Below are 22051 nucleotides of genomic sequence, written 5' to 3'. Positions count from 1 at the left end.
GCTGCCCCGTGTTAACCTAACCGCATGTCTTTGAACTGTGGGGGAAACCCACACAGACACGGGAAGGACATGCAAACTCCACACAGAAAGGCCCCTGTCGGCCGCTCGAACCCAGAGCCTTCTTGCTGTGAGGCGACAGTGCTAACCACCATGCCACCTAAACACTTGGCAGAGGATGGTTTTGATCCATTGACCTCTGGGTCATGGGCCCAGCATGCTTCTGCTGTGCCACTCTGCTGGCTCATGGGCTCACTGATACTGATGGAATACTATCACCGATACTAATACTGATAGAATTATACGAGTTTCTCCAAAACATACTTTACAGTGGTGGTTGAAAGTTTGTGAACCCTTTAGAATTTTCTATATTTCTGTATAAATATGACCTAAAACATCATCAGATTTTCACACAAGTCCTAAAAGTAGATGAAGAGAACCCAATTAAACGGATAAGACAAAAATATTATACTTGGTCATTTATTTATTGAGGAAAATGATCCAATAATCCAGATCTGTGGGTGGCAAAAGTATGTGAATCTCTGCTTTCAGTATCTGGTGTGACACCCCCCCCCTTGTGCAGCAATAACTGCAACTAAACGTTTCCGCTAACTGTTGATCAGTCCTGCACACCGGCTTGGAGGAATTTTAGCCCATTCCTCCGTACAGAATAGCTTCAACTCTGGGATGTTCGTGGGTTTCCTCACATGATCTGCTCGCTTCAGGTCCTTCCACAACATTTCGATTGGATTAAGGTCAGGGCTTTGACTTGGCCATTCCAAAACATTCACTTTATTCTTCTTTAACCATTCTTTGGTAGAACGACTTGTGTGCTTAGGGTCGTTGTCTTGCTGCATGACCCACCTTCTCTTGAGATTCAGGTCATGGACAGATGTCCTGACATTTTCCTTTAGAATTTGCTGGTATAATTCAGAATTCATTGTTCCATCAATGATGGCAAGCCGTCCTGGCCCAGATGCAGCAAAACAGGCCCAAACCATGATACTACCACCAGCATGTTTCACAGATGGGATAAGGTTCTTATGCTAGAATGCAGTGTTTTCCTTTCTCCAAACATAAAGCTTCTTATTTAAACCCAAAAAGTTCTATTTTGGTCTCATCCATCCACAAAACATTTTTCCAATTGCCTTCTGGCTTGTCCACGTGATCTTTTAGCAAACTGCAGACAAGCAGCAATGTTCTTTTTGGAGAGCAGTGGCTTTCTCCTTGTGACTCAGCCATGCACACTATTGTTGTTCAGTGTTCTCCTGATGGTGGACTCATGAACATTAATATTAGCAAATGTGAGAGAGGCCTTCAGTTGCTTAGAAGATACCCTGGGGCCCTTTGTGATCTCGCCAACTATTAGACGCCTTGCTCTTGGAGTGATCTTTGTTGGTCGACCACTCCTGGGGAGGGTAACAATGGTCTCGAATTTCCTCCATTTATACACAATCTGTCTGACTGTGGATTGGTGGAGTCCAAACTCTTTAGAGATGGTTTTCTAACCTTTTCCAGCCTGATGAGCATCAACAATGCTTTTTCTGAGGTCCTCAGAAATCTCCTTTGTTTGTGGCATGATGCACTTCCACAAACGTGTGTTGTGAAGATCAGACTTTGATAGATCCCTGTTCTTTAAATAAAATAGGGTGCCCACTCACACCTGATCGTCATCCCATTGATTTGAAAACACCTGACTCTAATTTCACCTTCAAATTAACTGCTAATCCTAGAAGTTCACATACTTTTGCCACTCACAGATATGTAGCATTTGGATCATTTTCCACAATAAATAAATGACCAAGTAGGGCTGTGCGATATATCGAATATACTCGATATATCGCGAAAACTCTGTGTGCGATACATAAAATTATTATATCGTAACTATCGAGTATTTTATGGTCACCTTCCGACTTGCGTTTGTTTCGTGTTTGTTTAAAACCTTTTCCGGTGGTTTTCTCTCTGTCTCTCAGGCAGTAACGTGAGAGGCTGCCTAAGGGTAAAGAAAACAAAAACGTCACGCACTCACCAACCAATCCCGGGCGACATCTCGGTGCTGAAAGGAACTTCCGGGAAGATTTTCTAGTTTCGGTTGTGTTGCCAGATTGGGTGGTTTTAAGTGCATTTTGGCGGGTTTTGAACATATTTTGAGCTGGAAAACGTTAGCAGTATCTGGCAACACTGCCGGCGGGAAGATTTCCTGGTTCCGGTTTACAGCGCTGACTCAGTTCATGCAATCGCTGGTGTTGCATAGGCTACTGTGTAAGCTCTGTCAATTTCAGCGACAAATTACTTCCTAAAAGAACTAGTAAGGGGTCAGTCAACTGGCATTTTTTGGATATCGCGAGGAGGACGTGGAACAGCAAATGCCAGTTTGTAAAGTGTGCAAAAAAAAAAAACCTGTCATCACGAAAGGCAGCAGCACTACAAATATGTTCCATCACCTGAAACTCACCCGGTACAGTATGAAGAGTCTCTTAAACTCCGAACTACTTGCCCACAAGCTAAAACCCCCCCACGAGCTAAACAAACGACCATAGCGGCCTCGCTCTCCAAAGCCCCCCCCCCATATGAGAAACCGAGTCAGAGATGGAGAGCTATAACGGATGCAATCACTAACGTCATTGCCAAAGACATGATCCCAATTAGTATAGTGGAAAAACCAGGCTTCCAAAAATTACTAAACACACTCGATCCCAAACATGAGTTGCCTGGTCGCAGACATTTTACAGAGAAGGCAATACCGGAATTATACACATCTGAGAGGCAGAGCCAGAAAACATTCAGTTCAAAAGTGTGCAAAGAGGAAAATGATGTTTTGTAGATCTCTCTCTCTCTCTTCTCTCCCTCAATCTCTCTCTCTATTGTGAATGTTCCAGTGGTTCTCAGTAGTCAGGTTAATAGCTTGGAGATCTATTTTTTAAAATAATTTAATGAATGAGCACTTTTCTTATTTAAGCTAAATGTCTTTCTCAGTGTTGAGCTTGCACTTTATTGGTTTGAGCTCTGAGCAGCTCTGTATTGTGTTGCCCCTTTGTTGCAATTTTCAAGATTGTTTTTGCAGTTTGTGCCACGTCTTTGTTGAATAAAAATAGTCTTATTTCAACTCAATTGTGATTAATCACTAACATGAAAATTTAAAATGTGTTGTTGAAAACCACCTGTAAAGTTAACCAAGAATGTTATTTAATCTGCAGGGATTGTAGTGAAAACAGTAAAGAGTAAAAGTTAGATTTCATGGGGTCCTTTAGAGGAGATTTAAATATATCGAGAGGTATATCGTGAAATGGAGAAAATGTATCGGGATATTCATTTTTTCCCATATCGCACAGCCCTACATCAAAGTGTTAATTCAAGGCTAAGGCAAAATATTGAGATATACGTATATCATGTATCGTGGCATGACCTAAAAATATCGCGGTATTAATAAAAGGCCATATCGCCCAGCCCTATGACCAAGTATAATATATATATATATATATATATATATATATATATATATATATATATATATAATTTTTTTTTTTTTTTTTTTTTTAAAGATTTTTTTGGGGGGCTTTTTTCACCTTTATTGGATAGGACAGTGTAGAGACAGGAAATGAACGTGAGACGGGGAGGGATCGGGAAATGACCTCGGGTCGGAATCGAACCCGGGTCCCCGGATTTATGGTATGGCGCCTTAGCCACCTGAGCCACGACGCCCCCCAAGTATAATATTTTTGTCTCATTTGTTTAACTGGGTTCTCTTTTATCTACTTCTAGGACTTGTGTGAAAATCTGATGATGTTTTAGGTAATTTATGCAGGAATACAGAAAATTCTAAAGGGTTCACAAACTTTCAAGCACAACTGTATGCTTCACGTTGAGTGAGAGAGATTCTACTCAAGCAGTGATGAAATTCAAGAAATGATGGATGTGAACATTTAAGTTGAACCAGTCACCAAGCTAGTAGCAGCACACAAGACTAAAAAATACTCAGGAATGAACTTTTCCACTCGGCTGGTTGCATTAACAGCGGCCACACAGCTGTATTTAACCACGCTAAGCATTATGAGCCTGTCCCTGCTGTCGTGTACACTCGTTCACTGCTCAGAGTTTCATGGCTCTGTCAGCCACAGCTAGAATACACAGATTAGCTGCTGAATAAGTGGATTATCAGACTTTTACAGCAGGCAACCAAAGCACGCCTCATATTGGACCGCAAAATGATGGTGCAGAGAGATCTATACCTATAGTCACCCTGCTAGGGGATTTAGGGTAAGCGACAAATCCTCAACCAATCCTGACTTCTGGCTCAAGAGCAGTGATATTCATGGAATTAGAGCAGACCAGATATTTTATTCCTATGTGTAACTTTTGGATTGATCATTAGTTCCTAATGTCTTGTAGAAGGATTAGTGAAATGTGTTTGAATTATAATACTTTCACAGATCCAGAAGATTGGCTCAGGTAAAGTACACAGGGATAAAAGGGGGTGAAGAGGAAACGTACATTCAGTCTTTGAAGCGTGAACATGAAATCTTGAGTGGTCAGGAGGGTTCGAGTTGTATTTTTAAGCCCCATTCTGGATATTTTCTAGGGAAAGAAGAAGAAAAGGAAGAGGGAGAAGCTCCAGGAATCAGCCTCAGGTAAAAACCTTCCATTTGACTTCACTTTTTTTTTTCTTCTTCTTCTTCTTTCCCTTCTCCTCTGCATTTGGCTCCCTTCTTTCAGCCAATGTACTGTACAACTTCTGGTTTCTGACTCTGCTGCCAGTGCTGCATGCTCTACTCTCAGCTGTTTAACCATGAATATGTGATTTTTTTTTTTTTTTTTTTTTTTTTTTTATAACTTCAGTGCGTTTTCAGGGAACCTTCTCGATCTTTTAGGTAGCATTTAAACGAATGCAAGTTTAAAAAGGTCGTACAGAGATTGTGCTAGTACTGCAGAAACTCACTTCCTGTCGTCACTCGTGCTTTCCATTCCTCCATCTATCTGTCACTTCCTCCACATGACTGTCTTTGGGATTAGTCTGTCCATTCTTTGATAAGATTCAACTCCCTCAGACTTTAAATCACACTCTCTCTGCCCTGTCCTTTTGACTTGTACAAAGCTACACTAATGACTTTTGATTTTGTATTTACTTGTGTATGTGTATAGCAGTCAGTGTTTTTGTCTAGTATAAAGGCTTGTATAGTAAGTAGTACTTGTGTAATATGCTAGTGTGGAAGACGTGCACCGAATGTGTTTTTTTTTTTACAGATAACTCAGTGCTTATCAGATTATTCTTTGACTACACAGTGACGGTACAATGTTAAGCAGCCATCCCCCCCTTTTTGTTAAAGACTTCCATTTTCTGCAGGTACAGCACAGAGAATGAAAACGGCGTACATCTGAGCAATGGTAAGAGGCCCTCCCTGTATTAACTGTCTTTTAATACAGACTAATCCTAAAGCCTCACCAGTGTGTTTTGTGTGCACTTATATTCCACTAACCACACTGCATATTGTATATACACTATACAGTGCTGAGCGTAAATGAGTACACCCCTTTTGAAAAGTAACATTTTAAACAATATCTCCATGAACACAAACAATTTCCAAAATGTTGAAAAGACAAAGTTTAATATAACATCTGTTTAACTTATAACATGAAAGTAAGGTTAATAATATAACTTGGATTACACATTTTTTTCAGTTTTACTCAAATTAGGGTGGTGCAAAAATGAGTACACCCCACAACAAAAACTACTACATCTAGTACTTTGTATGGCCTCCATGATTTTTAATGACAGCACCAAGTCTTCTAGGCATGGAATGAACAAGTTGGCGACATTTTGCAACATCAATCTTTTTCCATTCTTCAACAATGACCTCTTTTAGTGACTGGATGCTGGATGGAGAGTGATGCTCAGCTTGTCTCTTCAGAATTCCCCATAGGTGTTTGATTGGGTTCAGATCAGGAGACATACTTGGCCACTGAATCACTTTCACCCTGTTCTTCTTCAGAAATCCAACAGTGGCCTTAGATGTGTGTTTAGGATCATTATCACGTTGGAAAAATGCACAATGACCAAGGGCACAGAGTGATGGTAGCATCTTCTCTTTCAGTATAGAGCAATACATCTGTGAATTCATGATGCCATCAATGAAATACAGCTCCCTGATACCAGCAGCACTCATGCAGCCCCACATAAGGACACTGCCACCACCATGTTTCACTGTAGGCACCATGCATTTTTCTTTGTATTCCTCACCTTGGCGACAGCATACAGTTTTGAAGCCATCAGTTCCAAAAACATTTATCTTGGTCTCATCACTCCAGAGTATAGAGTCCCAGTAGTCTTCATCTTTGTCAGTATGGGCCCTGGCAAACTCTAGGCGGGCTTTTTTGTGCCTGGGCTTTAGGAGAGGCTTCTTTCGTGGACGGTATCCATGCATGCCATTCCTCTGCAGTGTACGCCGTATTGTGTCACGGTAAATAGTCACTCCAGTTTGGCTTTCTAATTCTTTAGATAATTGCAGTGAACGTGCATGCTGATTTTCTTCAACCGTTTTCATCAGAAGACGCTCCTGTCGAGGTGTTAACTTCTGTGGACGACCTGGACGTCTCTGTGAGATGGTTGCAGTTCCATCTTTCTTAAATTTTTGTACCACTTTTGCTACAGTATTCTGACTGATAAGTAAAGCTTTGCTGATCTTCTTGTAGCCTTCACCTTTGTGGTGTAAAGAAATTATTTTCTTTGGGGAATTCTGAAGAGACAAGTTGAGCATCACTCTCCATCCAGCATCCAGTCACTAAAAGAGGTCATCGTTGGAGAATGGAAAAAGATTGATGTTGCAAAATGTCACCAACTTGTTCATTGCATGCCTAGAAGACTTGGTGCTGTCATTAAAAATCATGGAGGCCATACAAAGTACTAGATGTAGTAGTTTTTGTTGTGGGGTGTACTCATTTTTGCACCACCCTAATTTGAGTAAAACTGAAAAAATGTGTAATCTAAGTTATATTATTAACCTTACTTTCACGTTATAAGTTAAACAGATGTTATATTAAACTTTGCCTTTTCAACATTTTGGAAATTGTTTGTGTTCATTGAGATATTCGCCTGCGACCCTGTAGAACAGGATAAAGCGGCTAGAGATAATGAGATGAGAGATGAGATGTTACTTTTCAAAGGGGGTGTACTCATTTACGCTGAGCACTGTATACTCAAAAGTATTAGTATTATGATTACCACACCCATATGTGCTTGTCGAACATCCCATTCCAAAATCATATGTAGTAATATGGAGTTCTGGGGTGTGCCTGTGGGGATTTGTGTACATTTGGCCACAAAAGGTCAGGCACTGATGTCTTGTGAGAAGGACTGAAGTGTAGCCCAGTTCATACCAGGTCAGGGCTCTGTGCCTCGAGGGCCACTCAAGTCCTTTCCACCCTTCCGACCTTTTACAAACAGTGTTTTTATGGACGCTGCTTTGTACACAGGGGCATTGTCATGGTGGAACAGCTTTGACCCTTTTAGGTCCAGTTGAGGGAAATTGTAAAGCTATAGCATACAAAGATATCGTGAACAATTGTGAGCTTCCAACTTTGTGGCAACAGTTTAGGGAAGAACCACACGTGCAAGTGATGGTCAGGTGTCCACGTACACTACCGTTCAAAAGTTTGGGGTCACTTTGAAATGTCCTTATTTTTGAAAGAAAAGCACTGTTCTTTTCAATGAAGATCACTTTAAACTAATCAGAAATCCACTCTATACATTGCTAATGTGGTAAATGACTATTCTAGCTGCAAATGTCTGGTTTTTGGTGCAATATCTCCATAGGTGTATAGAGGCCCATTTCCAGCAACTCTCACTCCAGTGTTCTAATGGTACAATGTGTTTGCTCATTGCCTCAGAAGGCTAATGGATGATTAGAAAACCCTTGTACAATCATGTTAGCACAGCTGAAAACAGTTGAGCTCTTTAGAGAAGCTATAAAACTGACCTTTCTTTGAGCAGATTGAGTTTCTGGAGCATCACATTTGTGGGGTCGATTAAATGCTCAAAATGGCCAGAAAAATGTCTTGACTATATTTTCTATTCATTTTACAACTTATGGTGGTAAATAAAAGTGTGACTTTTCATGGAAAACACAAAATTGTCTGGGCGACCCCAAACTTTTGAACGGTAGTGTACTTTTGGCCATGCAGTGCATCATCCTGTCACGTGTTAAGAAAAAAGAACGAATAGACACATACAGGCTTAGTTTAAAGGTGCAGTTAGTAATTTTTGAAAGTGGTTCTGGGTCTGGAATAACTATCATTTCAAAGATACCTTTCTAATACAAATATATCTTGCTAGTTTTTGTCTCCAGCTCCTGTTTACATTTTTCTGGCCCTGAAATTAGCACCATCCTCCCAGATCGGGATCAATTCCGTCCATTTAAAAAGAGAAAGGAAGAAAAAAAAAAACCTTAAGGTAAAAGTAGTTTAAACAGAATGGGTAGGATCAGGAAATGTGAAGACTTATTCATTGTAATTCACCTCTGTAAAAATCACAGATGGATAAAGGACCCAACTTCATTACTTAAGTCAAAGTACAGATCCCGCTGGTCAAATGTTACTCCGATACAAGTGAAAGTTGTCCAGCCAAATTTTTACTTAAAGTACTGAAGTACTTGCTTTTAAAAATGCTTAAGTATTAAAAGTACATTTTCTGTTAACGCATTGTCATATTAACGCTTACGAAACCTAATGCCTCTGAAGCAACCTACTGGATTTACTGACTAGCTTGTAGAACCTGTAGAATAAACACAGATTTCTACATTCTGTTTATTTGGCAAGATTATGCTAAAACACATTTCTGAAAGGACTTCAGATAAGTTGACGTTATTCATGTTGGCGTAACTCTGTTTTACCATGCTAACGAACAGTGTCCAAGTTAACTAGCTATGTGTTAACGTTAGTCTTGGACAAGGCGATGGCAACTTCGTGAGCAAATCCCCAGAAAGTAATTTGACTAACCAGACTGCATAGCTATTGCAACATCATCGCTTGCTCTAAAAGCACAGACAACTTAATTGTGAGCTTTCTCTTGGAATAAAACGTTTACAGACCTCAATATGCTTCCGCAGGTTGGGCGGCGAGTTTTTATCGGCCACGATATGGTTCGTTTTAGGCAAACAAAGCAAACAATCAAAACAAAATGAATCTTTAATCCTTTCAAAAAACTGAATCATGGGTGCACGTGTTCTGCAGAAGAACCACCTCCGTCCATTCTGCCATCAACTGGTTGTGTTTAAATAACGATGCTGAGAAATCACTGAACTTGATTTTATAGTCTATGGACGTGACGTGACCCTAGTGATTTACGGATTTTTGTTTGTTTGTTTTTGCAAGTGACACTGAGAAAACCAATCACGTTAAAGAAAAGAAAAGGGGGAAAAAAATCCACTTTCAAAGCTGCTTCATAGTAACGAGGACCTTGACAGAAATGTACTGGAGCGAAAAGTACGATATTTGTCTTTCAAATGTGGTGAAATTAAAGTCATAAGTTTCCAAAAAAAAAAAAAACCTCAAAGTACAGATACTCAAAGGCTACATCCACACGACAACGGCAACGAGATTTTATTAAAAAAAATATCACGTCCACATGGGCAACGGATCAGTAAAATATCAGGTACATATGGCAACGCAACGCTTGCTGAAAACGATGCAATACACATGCCACACCTCTACGTGTGCTGTAAGACGGTCCCATCGGAGACACCAGAACAATAGAAGAAGTAGGACGCATGCGCATAAACCCCTTCTTCTACCCGGTGTGAAGCACTCACAGGAACAAGCACACAACAACAAGAAGAAGATGGCTGCGACTACGCGAGGAAATCGTGCCTTCTGTGTGTACAAATTAGTTTTATTAGTGTGCATAGTTTTATATAACTTAATTTTCTTATTGTGTGTGAACATTTTGAAAAGCATTTTTATATAATTTATATAACTTTTTATATTGTGTGTGAACATTTTGAAAAGCAGTCTTATCCAATAAAAAAAAGAAATTCAAGAAATGGTTCAGTTACTTGTTTATTTAAAAGAAAAGCTGTATACAAAAGTGAATGCAATGCAGTGGTTCATACAAAACAGCGAGAGTGCTGCTTGTTCTAGTCATATGGTTGTGACGTCATCGTAAACAAATCCGTTCTACTCATCCAGACGACTTCGCAACGGCGCCGTTGCCAGATTTTTCCACTCTGGAACCCGTTCTCAAAAAATATCGTTGTGGGGCACCCAAAACGCCGGTGCCGTGTGGACGCCAGGCCGAAACGATAAACAATTTTATCAGATTCACCTGAATCCGTTGCCGTGTGGACAGCCTCAAAGTCTACTTAAGTACAGCACTCAAGTAAATGTAATTCGTTACTGTCCACCTCTGGTAAAAATTGTACGCTGCTTAATTAAATGTGCATGTGTCATACATTTTCCTTCTTCACTGTTGGAAAGTATACTACTGCACGTTCAATGCCTGTTATGGGAACTTGTACTGTTACACGGAACTGATAGATGGCACCTTGGATAAAAATGTTTTTGATATTCTTAGAAGACATCTGTAAAATCAGTGCAAAACTATACACATCTGTGTTAAACATTTAATCCTTATTTATGGAGACACAAAGTTGCCATAGTCCTGCTCGCTCTTATTGTTTGTATTTAAAAAATCTTGAGTACAAATCTTGTGTGAGAGACCCTGTTGTGATCTCTCCCTATCCTCGCTTCCACCCACATGGCCCACATGTGTAATCCGGAGAACATCATGAATGGAGAGAGGTTTTGCCCGCAGTTTCTGCGCATGTTGGACCTTTTTTTTTTTTTTTTTTTGGCTGTGTGGAATGCTAGAAACAAGACAGTGATCCTCTTTCAATTGGACATGGAAGTAAAACCAACCCCTGCCAATATCGAAGCGAGAGGGCCTTCTGTCGGTCTTTCATATCGAGTGCCACTGCATCCTTTTATTCTGCTCCCTGTGTCTGCAGAGAAACGTATGCAGATGTGACTGATCTGCTCTGCGAACGAGACGAAAGCCACCAGACAAAGGTTTTATGGTCGATCGATTCTCGGCCCTGTGGCTCGCTCTGAACCCAAATCGGAACGCTTTTCTCCTCGGCTTTTCTTCTTTGCGGGCTCAGGGGCCGCCGGCGAGAAAGCCGTCTATCCCTGATCCAATAATTAGCAGTGCCGAGCAGACGGGGGATGGACACCCTCGCTGATTCATTGTGACAGCCTTAAACTAATATGCATAATACCAAGAATACTGCTGCTACCCTGAAAGCCCTCAATTTATGCAGATCTCAAGAGCTGGATTGAGGTTAGCTTAGCGTCGGCTCCCAAAAACATTTTATAAATTAACTTTATTTGTCTTTTTTTTTCTGCCATCTGCCTTCCTGTTGTCTTTCAAGGAAGTAACATTACTGTTTATAACAGTGTTTATCAAGTTGCATCTTATGTAAACTTTTTTTTTTTTTTTTTTTAAAGCTTTTTACATAGACTAGAAGTGAATGACTGACTAGTTTTAGAGAAACATTGCTGTTATTGTTTTTGGACCTATTGTGAATCAAAAGTTTCTGCATAATCCTTTGAAGCTGGATACAAAGCATTTTGTTGCGGTTTTATTTATTTTTCCATCATGACCCAAAAATGATAGGCTAAGGTGTGTGTGTGTGTGTGTAAACTCTTATTAGGCTGGTCGAGAGTAATAATTTTGTTTTGCCTTTATCAATTATCCATCTTCCTCAGCCTGTCTTTGACCAGGCTGCTTTTAGGAGCCTCCAGGCTCTTACTTTTTCCCCAATGTGTGATTTTAGAGGGGTGAGGGAATGCGGTGTAAGGAATAAAAGACAACAGGACATAGTGTTATAGGAAGATAATCAATGACAGTGTGCTGGGATGTGGTCAGACACAAAGCTGATTACTTGCATACGACAGCATGTCCCGAAGTGTGCTTTATTCCTTTTATACCACAGCAGTTTGCCAGCTATTAAAAGTATACAGCCTTTCGATTTCATAAAATCGGTGAAATTTAGTTCCCTCTGAAATTTGGTCATTGTGATGTATGTTTATTTCTGTAATATCTTTAAAAAAAACATTTTTTTTTTTTTTAAATTGGCCATTCTGTGGCTGGGAAGTTTATTAATTTGAGGGGATTCCCTAGCGAATAATGTGCATGAAATCATTCGCTTCATGCAGTCAAGCAGACAGAGGAAATCTGTGTGCGCATGCACACGCTTACCTTCGTCGTCTTCTTTTTCTTCATCTTTTGGGTTTTACGGCAGCTGGCATCCAGTGTTGCATTACTGCCATCTACAGGTTTACCTTTGACCGTGCACTAACTGTTCCATCATTCTGTCCCTAAACAAACAGCTGATCACACCGAGGTGCTCGCTGACCGCCGATATTTATTAGTTTGGTCCTGCGTTTCCTTTCCTTCACAACATAATGTCTTTTCTTCTCGCGTTCACGTTTCATTTGCATCGTCCATTGTTCTCTCCTGTTTCAAATTTGTATCCCATAATGCCTTGCGTGAACGGGGAAAGCCCACCACGTGATGCATCATGTAGTATCTTGTATTGCGTCATGGTGAAGCAGGAAAAAATAATGGAGAATTCATTAATTGTTCTATTTTTTTTTTAAGTTAATAACATTTGTAAGTCTGTGATTCAAATTCAGTAGCTTTTGGTCCACTGAATAAAAATAATTTGGTGTCGGGGAAAATTCTTTTTAAGTCAAGTTTATTTGTATAGCGCTTTTAACAATAAACTTTGTCGCAAAGCAGCTTTACGGAATTTGATTGACTTAAAACATGAGCTAATTTTATCCCTAATCTATCCCCAATGAGCAAGCCTGTGGCGACGGTGGCAAGGAAAAACTCCCTCAGACGACATGAGGAAGAAACCTTGAGAGGAACCAGACTCAAAAGGGAACACATCCCCATCCGGGCAACAACAGGCAACATGACTATAACATTAACAGTCCTAACATAAAGTCTGCTTCGTTGATGCTATAAACCCCCCACCGACGGAAACCCGAGCGCAAAACTGTTCATGACAACCGTAGTCCCAAAGTCAGCAACTCAACTGCAGTCCCCAGCCACAAAAGCACCACTGCAAGAGTCCAGAGCGTCCTCCAGGCGCGACCCCCAACTGTCTACATGGAGCTGCCCTCCACAGGAGCGATGATGAGACTCCAACCAGACACAGGGCACCAGGATGGATCAGGCAGGTCCGAGGAGCAGAAGAGGTCAGCATCTCAATCCCAGGACCGACATTTTATGACCTACACTTGAAAAATCTGAAAGGCAGTCTACGTTTAAGTAAAAACGGTTATGTTTTACTTTTATCCATCTTATATTTGGGAAGGCAAAAAGTGCAGATACCAAGAAACTGCAAAGCTCTTTCTCATGGTGGAAAGCTTGGTTAAATAGTGCTGACACTGGAGACTCCTTCAATAAATGCCCCCATATCAACCATGACAGATTTTCAACCACCAGCACGTTTTTAATCCATTTATTATGAGTCATGGATTACATTACGAGGTACGGCCATAGAAGTCCCTGTGAAATTAGCCGTTACCGTAGAAGCAATTGCATATTAAAACAAGTACATTAATACAAACCTGTGATTTTGCCAGAGCTGCTGTTCTAGAAAGTTATTCAGCATCTACCGACCAATCAGGTTTGAGAATTCAGCAGTGCTGTGATGATGGTATTAATGAGCAGTTTACTGGGGCTGTGCTTCAAGGCATTAATACGAGTCCCCAAAAGTCGTACTTTTTGTAGCCACCTGGAATCTCATCCCAGGTCTTGGTTGTAGTACCAGAATCAGTACATGGAGTCATTTTATGGAGCTGCAAGGGGGGGGAAGCATAGCTCCAGAGTAGTTTGTTGCTGCTGGCAGACTGCTGGGTAAGGTTTGCCCTGAATCTGGGTATGGCTGTTGAGGGATTTCAAAGGTGTGTGTGTGTGTGTGTGTGTCTGGGGGAAGTGTGGGAAAATTATAGAGGTAGGGGTGCTATGGAGTACAGGGTGGCTCTGAGAAATGAAAAGAAGAGCTGTTTCAGTGCGAGCCTCAGCCTCTCTCTCTCTCACCACCGTCTGATGTGAGGGCAGGAGTCAGCTGTCAGTCTTTGATGAGGGAGAGAGAGCGAGGGGGTGTGTGGTGGGGGGTTGCTCTGTGTCTGACAGTCTCCTTCTTTCTTTCTCTCTCTAGCTCATATATCGTTGTCATTCTCCCCATCACCTCAGTGCCAAAAGGTGTTTAGCTCTCTCTCTCTCTCGGAGCTGTACATAATTCAGCGGTACCTCTTTCTCGTTCCCTGTCCTGGTTATGAAGGACTTTGCTCAGGCAGTCCTGACTTTACAAACCATTTTCTCCACCCAAGTCTTCACCATAACCACTAAGTAAAAATGGGAGCTCTGAGAATTCAGCAGTACCGTTCCCGGTTCTAATACTGCCCATGTTACTGTTAGGGACGCACCAATTGCATTTTGTTCAGACTTGATCATATGAGGTATTGGATGATGCTGACAGTTAAAAATTGTGCTGTTGTGAGAACATGCAGTTTTCCATTTATGTTACTCATCTCATCTCATTATCTCTAGCCGCTTTATCCTGTTCTACAGGGTCGCAGGCAAGCTGGAGCCTATCCCAGCTGACTACGGGCGAAAGGCGGGGTACACCCTGGACAAGTCGCCAGGTCATCACAGGGCTGACACATAGACACAGACAACCATTCACACTCACATTCACACCTACGCTCAATTTATATCAGACCTGGGCATTTTCCGGCCCGCGGGCCGCATCCGGCCCTTTGGTTCATTCTGACCGGCCCGCGTAAGGTTAATTAGAAATTACAAAATAAACGTATTTTCTAATTTTACCTCATGCATGGACTGAATGTGCATTGCTTTTTATATTGAAGTTGTGTTCAGCAAAAACGCAATGCGTGCGACATGAACATGACATGAAATCCCACGAAACCTAATCCCGCGATAACTACTTCCGTAATTTGTCCAGACCAACCACAAACTTGTACGTCATCCTTCAAACGGTCCAGCCAATCACATAGTGTGACGTCACCAGCAGGCGCCGGAGCCCGAGCCGATCTGTAGATCTGATTCCTACACCGAATCGACTGATGATCATCTGTCAGCTGTGCTTCGCATCTCCACCTCAGACATTCAACCTGACTCTGATGCACTCGTTAAAGACCAACAGAGACTAGATTTCTCTCACTGAACAAATAAAAAACACCAAATGAGGTGATTAGACTACAAATGTGGGCATCATTATTATAATATGATGTATCTTGCTTGATATTTGGAGTAGAAAGACAATACTGTGATGTCTTTATTGTGTTTTGGGGTGAATGTGACTGAAAAAAAAGGTACAAACGTTCACATTTTGTTAACCATTGTTTTGGGAAATTTGACTGAATAAATGACTTTTTTTTTTTTTTTTTTTTTGTAAGGCAACCTCGTTTTTTCCATACTCTTACCAGTCTTAGCAGCTTGTAAAAACAATGTTATTTACTGCTTTATATAAAGAAATACAATTAATATTATGCAGAATTTAGTTCAGCCTTTTGGTCCGGCCCTCCACAAAATTTTCTGTTTCTCATGTGGCCCCATGGAAAAAATAATTGCCCACCCCTGTTTTAGAGTCACCAGTTAACCTAACCTGCATGTCTTTGGACTGTGGGGGAAACCAGAGCACCCGGAGGAAACCCACGGGGAGAACATGCAAACTCCACACAGAAAGGCCCTCGCCGGCCACGGGGCTCGAACCCGGACCTTCTTGCTGTGAGGCGACAGCGCTAACCACTACACCACCGTGCCACCCCTACACAAACTATTTAAAACAAAAAAAAAAAACACTATATGTTTAAAATTTGCATAATGATTTCAAGACTGCATGCAAAGAGCAACATTGCCAGTCAAATAACACGCATATAAAATCAGATTTCTCAAATCCAATTCAGTCACGATTCACTCTGATGATTGGTCCTGTGTAAGTACATGACTCAAGAACAGCTGCACCGTAAACAGAGGTGGAGGCCAGAGACTTTTCTTCAGACGCTGAGTCTGCTATCGGCACATCAGAGGAGTCGAGACATCCCGGTGTGTTGTGATGTCTTCTCCATTTCCTCTTTCTCTCATTGTTTCTCTCTCGCTTGCTCACTCACTCTCGCGAGCGCGCGCACACGTGCACGCAGATCAGCGATGGAGTTTCTCTAAATCTGGCTCCTATTGTGAATGCAGGCGGAACCTCCCCCCTCCCCCCCTTTTCCTCCCCCCTATGAGCAGCTCTTTGAAGCTTGCCGCTGGTGGAGGCAAGCAGTCACTGTGCCGCTCTTTGATAGTGCCGCTCTGGCCCTCAGTTCTGACAGCGCAGGGCCACGTCGGCCCCAGGGCCCCCAGCCACCACAACCTCAGATGTGGGTAGATACTCTATACCACGCACCCCCTCACACCCATCCTCCTTATTTCTGCTGACCTCCATCCTCCCCCACCAGCACATGCTTGAGGTTTGGGGAAGCGGCCGTCTTCCTGCCTCACTCCAGTGCATGCAGGCTCTACCTTCATTCACAGGCTTCTTATTCTTTCCCTTTCAACTGAATCCTCATTGCAAATGTGTAAAGAGGGAGACCCCTGCCTCACGTGTGTACACACATGCATACACATTTCTAGTTTTGGTGGTTGCAGTGGAGTTATAAAGGGGTAATTGTGCCGGGGCTTTTCCTTTTAATGTTACTGTCTCTGTGCCAGATGAACTGCTGACAGAACAAAGTACTTTGTTCAAAATCTCGTTTTCTTCCAGGTGCTGTTTTATTACTGGGCCCCAGTGTTTTGCGGCTTCCCCCGAGCGCTGGCCCACTCGTAGCGGCCGTTTGATTTTATGGACTCGCTGCTTTACAGGGCATTGCCAAACCAAATGCCTAGCTGAGCATTGCAAGGCCAGGCTGTTGGCACAGCGTCAGGAGAGAAGGAGAGAGACAGGAAGCGGGAGGGAAGAAGGGGGTGGGGGAGGGGGCTTTCCATTTGGCTGGACTTAACACAACCCAGATTATGCTCACACACACACACACACTCATACGCTCAGCCTGTAGTACTTTATTCAGGCCGCTGCTGCCTGCCTGCCTGCCTGCCTGCCAGAGTTGAACCAAAGTGTGATGTCATGCACACTTTGATCTGTTTTATTTCCTCTCGTTGTTTCGGTGATTTTTATCTTTTATTATTTTGTGCGTGAGTATGTAAGTAGTGCTTGAGCAGGTATTCTGCTCTGCTGTGGCCTCGTAAGCTCATGGGATCTTCTCTTTCCAAAAAGCCCGCACGCTGCATGTGGGATTCTTTTGGTCAGCTTATTTTCAGAGTCGCCTTTTTTTTTTCGGAAAGAAACCCAAACCCACAGTGTGGGAGAGCAGAGCAGAGAGGGAGGTGTGTCGGCTCCAGCTGCAGGCTCTTTGATTTGGCCCGGGAGGTGAACGGGCCGATTGAGGGACCCAAGGCCGTGCCAGTTATCTTAACCTCCCACACTTCAAAGCCTACCTCGGTTTGCCTTGCCTTTCCTCACTGCCAAGAAAAGAAAGAGCAGATGAGTGAGTGAGTGAGAGAGAGAGAGTGTGTGAGAGGTGGCTGGCTCTCAAACAGAGGAGCATTTCATTTCCTGCGACTTGGTATTGGGTATTCTGCTGCGCTAAAGCTTGAATCCTAGCACTTGTATTGAGGTGGGCTGTACGAAGCCGTCTCAACCGCCCTCCTTCCCTCCCTTGCTCCCTCTACCCCAGGCAGGAAGGGCAGCCAGACCTTTTCATGTGTGGCCTGGAAGGAAAGTGCGCTCCAGGAAGGGGGCATGGGCTGCTTGGGAGCTTTGAGGTGCAGGGATGAAAAGAGGGGACGGAGGAGGTAAATAGAAGCACCAGGAAGCTTTGGTCTCTGCCGCCCATCTCTCTCTCTCGCGCGCGCTCTCTCTCTCTCTCTCTCCGAAAAGAGCCTGCCCATCTTCCATACGCAGTAAAGAACTGTGTGCATGCGTGACACTTTCAAACAACAGACTTGTATCTGTTACTCTTACCTTAGCTCATGGGAGCGCTGCTCCTCCATTATCTTCCTTTGATCAGGAATTCCGTTTGATGCAATTCTCAAATAGTCCAAAAAGCCTGTCGATATGTGCAGTTGAGTCCATGGGTCCCATTGAATTCTTTTCTTTACAGTGCATGGGAGTCCAATCTGGCTAATGCTCCACTGATTTTTTTTTTTTTTTTTTTTTTCAGCATGACAAACGATTTTTCTGATGCTTTTCAAGGTTCGAGGACATCAATAGGAGTGCTGGATACTCTTTCCCCACCTGTCCATAAATATGTAAACATGAATATTTGAAGCAGTATTGAATTGGTTGAAAAATTATATTTTAATTAACCTGGAAAAAAAACTTTTGCAGTCCTTTTGATTCGACTTGTACATCACAGTTGGGAGCATTGTCTATAAATAAGGCATCACTGGACGTCTCTCTGCTGATTTATTGAAGATCATAATCGATCACACACTCGGAGTTTGATTTCCTTCATGCTTCACATGGTCAGTCCCAGCTGCTGTGCAATGCATATGAATTAAATGATTTAAAGATGCAAAGGTTTGCATAATCTTTGAGCAAAACTGTAGTGGTGACTTGAGTTGCAATTTCATTTGATTCACAGATTTATCCGTTTCAAAGGCTTTTATTTTATAAAAAGAGAAAAGTCTTGCTTTTTGCTGCCTTTTTTTTTTTTTAAAAGATTGTATCTGTAGCCCAGGAGTAATAGGGTTATACCCGGAACAAATTAGTAACAAGCTGAAAATTTCAGAATATGTTCAGAATACCTTTAGGAATAACATACTAAAAGTCCCCGGAAATCCCCCTTGTGCCCGCTGAGAAATTCAAGATGGCGTCCAAAATGGCCGCCAAATGGAGATCTGCTCATATCTCAGGCCCAAAACAAAATATTAATGCAATTAAAAGGTCAGAATATATGTTTTGTAGGGTAGGAGAGTAAATTCCAACATGTGTGTATTAATTACATTGTGTATTAACATTATATAATAATGTACACATTATTATAACAGTATATTTGTGTATAGTGTGGATCCATTGGTTACTCGTTCACTCTGTATCATCCTATTCTGTTCACAAAACAACAAACACAATTACTAGGGGTTGGAGCACTTATTTTCATTAATATTAATTAAAGTAAATTGAGGGTGTAAAATGAAAAATGGCATGTTAAAAGGGCATGCCGAGTTCAGAAATTTTTAAAAGGTCATGCTGAGTTCAGTCATTTTTAAAAGGTCATGCTGAGTTTAGTCATTTTTTGTCCGAACACACTGGCATTGCTAGTAGTAAAGACTGGCGCTAGAAACTCAAAGATTCATTTTTTTCCACCCTTAAACAAGCTTGAATAAATTCCCGACTTCATTGATGGTACAACAAAGGTCCAAGCATTCCAACTGAGGCACTGAGAAGTGTTTAAGTCTACTCATTGTTTATAAGCAAGAGCTTTTATCGAGGCAGACCTTTTTGTCATGAAAGTCGCCGGAATGTTGAAGAAGTGTACTGAAACAGCTTGCCATTGTAGTTTTAGAAGATAGAGTTCTCAAATTTAATTTCCCTTTAATATTTTATCAAAGCTTAAAGATGCATTAAATATTAAGGAAATTGATGTCTAATTGTTGTCTTACATTATGTTCATGTATGTAGGTAGCCTACTAAGCTAATCTGTCAATCATGTCAACCATCAAATTCCATGTAATTTCCACATTAATGACCTTGTAATCTTGGTTAATTTTAATTTTAACAGTGTGACAATGGTGAATTTGCATTGCTTGTATGAGAGAACATATAATTTAACATTTTAATTGCATTTATATTATGTTTTATCCCTGGCCGAGATATTGAAAAATCTCCAATCGGTGGCCATTTTGGACGCCATCTTGAATTTCTCAGAGAGCACAAGGTGGATTCCCGGGGACTTTTAGTATGTTATTCCTAAGGGTATTCTGAACATATTCTGAAAAATTCAGCTCGTTACTAATTTGTCCCGGGTCGGACTCAATTTTGAGCTAATGCTCTCGGGCTACCGTCTGACATTTGCGACGCTCGCAACGAATTCATTCAGTGCATGTTTTTGTGTCAAACAGGAGGAAAACGAACTGCTTTCTCCTCTACATGCAAAGCGAAGCCAGCAGCTGCGGGGGCCCTTTTGGAGATGGAAGCCTGTTAGATGACCTCTGACCCCTTCTGCGACCTCTTGACTCCCCCCGCTGACCTCTTGGAGGGTTCCAGCTCTCGAGTGCACTCCTCTGCTGTAGAGACACTGAACTGAAACCACAGACAATCGCTTCCTGCCTAGTCCCGCTACTATACATACACACAGATACACACTTAGCCCTTCATAGATATGTACACACACACACACAGTTTGTTTGGGGTTTACATTCATTTTTAGCTTGTTGTCCCCAAAGTCAATTTATTGCACTGATCATGATGTCTTTTATCCAGAAGCACAAAATCCCCCCCCCCACACACACACACGTACGCGTGCAGAGATGGAAGAAATCAATCACACACCTTTTCACAAGCGTCCCTAAGTTATTTTAAGTTATTTGGCGCCCCTGTTTTCTGTATGTACAGTTCATCTCGAGCACCGTCTCACTTTACACCTGATGTAGAATTTCAGGGTCCAGTTTTCAGGAGCATTGACGTCAGACGGATCGTTTTTCAACTTGCAAACATTCTCTCAAGACTTTTTCATATTTCAACCAGTGGGTGCAAAAAAAAAAAAAAGGATCAAAGTTTTGACTTTTATGGGTTCATGTTAAATTTTGAATGCTTTCTTTTCTTTTTAAATTTAAAATATTCATTGCATCTCTCGGTGTATATTTTAAGTCTTTTTTTTCTTTTTTTTTTATATATATATACTGGTATATGTATACAAGAATAAGCTTTGCGACAGGAAAGCTGTTCTGTTTTTCTTGCAGAAATGACCTACCTTTCATTTGAGAACTGTAACTAATGACCTCCCAGTGCTCGGATGTAAAATAATGCTCAGTACGTGTACTTTTTAATGAAAAATGTCTGTCTCTTTTCTTGGTATTTTTGCAGGCAGCGTTAGGACATGTGTTTGAGCGGGTACGCGGAGGCCTATATTTTATTGTTCTAAACAGACAAATGAAGCAGATATATTATATATATTTACCCCAGCACTTGCCGGTCTCTCTTATTGCAATGTTCCTCTGTTTCCGCTCTATCTGCTAGATAAATAGGATGGTCTTTTTGCCATGTTTATTACATGCAAGCATTTCTGTAACATTTTGATTTTACATTCTATTTTTTAGTATTATTGTTTTTGTTTTTTTTTTTGTCATTTTGAATCACTGTCATCTTGGTTTAGCACGTCGCTTCCAAGTGGTCACATTTGAACTGTTTCTCTACATGCCTTTTTTTTAAAAAAGACAAAAAAAGACAAAAAAATAAATCAGCATATTTGACTGACCCTTTTTTCTACATTCATGATCCTCACACCTGCAAACCACTATGGCTACTCGAAAATTCAGTATTTTCAGTCTTGAATATGACTGAGAATGAAGTCTTTAAAGGAGATGAGGAACTGCAAAGGTGCATTATGATGTCTCATCTCATCTCATTATCTCTAGCCGCTTTATCCTGTTCTACAGGGTCACAGGCAAGCTGGAGCCTATCCCAGCTGACTACGGGCGAAAGGCGGGGTACACCCTGGACAAGTCGCCAGGTCATCGCAGGGCTGACACATAGACACAGACAACCATTCACACTCTCATTCACACCTACGCTCAATTTAGAGTCACCAGTTAACCTAACCTGCATGTCTTTGGACTGTGGGGGAAACCAGAGCACCCGGAGGAAACCCACGCGGACACGGGGAGAACATGCAAACTCCGTACAGAAAGGCCCTCGCCGGCCACGGGGCTCGAACCCAGACCTTCTTGCTGTGAGGCGACAGTGCTAACCACTACACCACCGTGCCGCCC

The 22051-nt window shown here is 41.7% G+C and overlaps 1 protein-coding gene across 3 annotated transcripts in view; it reads left to right on the top strand.

The window, feature by feature from the left end:
• Positions 1–21518, top strand: part of lef1 (lymphoid enhancer-binding factor 1) — a 66534-nt gene extending 45016 nt beyond the window's left edge. Inside the window, exons 9-11 of one of the 3 annotated variants that reach the window (XM_060926477.1) lie at positions 4577–4625; positions 5339–5379; positions 20183–21518. In XM_060926477.1, coding sequence (XP_060782460.1) covers positions 4577–4625; positions 5339–5373 — 84 coding nt within the window. In that variant the 3' untranslated portion in view covers positions 5374–5379; positions 20183–21518. Of the gene's footprint in view, positions 1–4576; positions 4626–5321; positions 5380–20182 lie in introns of all 3 variants that reach the window. The other 2 variants (XM_060926478.1, XM_060926479.1) reach the window with 2 other exon arrangements.
• Positions 21519–22051: the final 533 nt, after the last annotated feature.

The sequence above is a fragment of the Neoarius graeffei genome, chromosome 7 (genome assembly GCF_027579695.1).
Source record: "Neoarius graeffei isolate fNeoGra1 chromosome 7, fNeoGra1.pri, whole genome shotgun sequence".
Lineage (NCBI taxonomy): Eukaryota > Metazoa > Chordata > Actinopteri > Siluriformes > Ariidae > Neoarius > Neoarius graeffei.
This window is presented reverse-complemented; position numbering and strand designations above follow the sequence as displayed.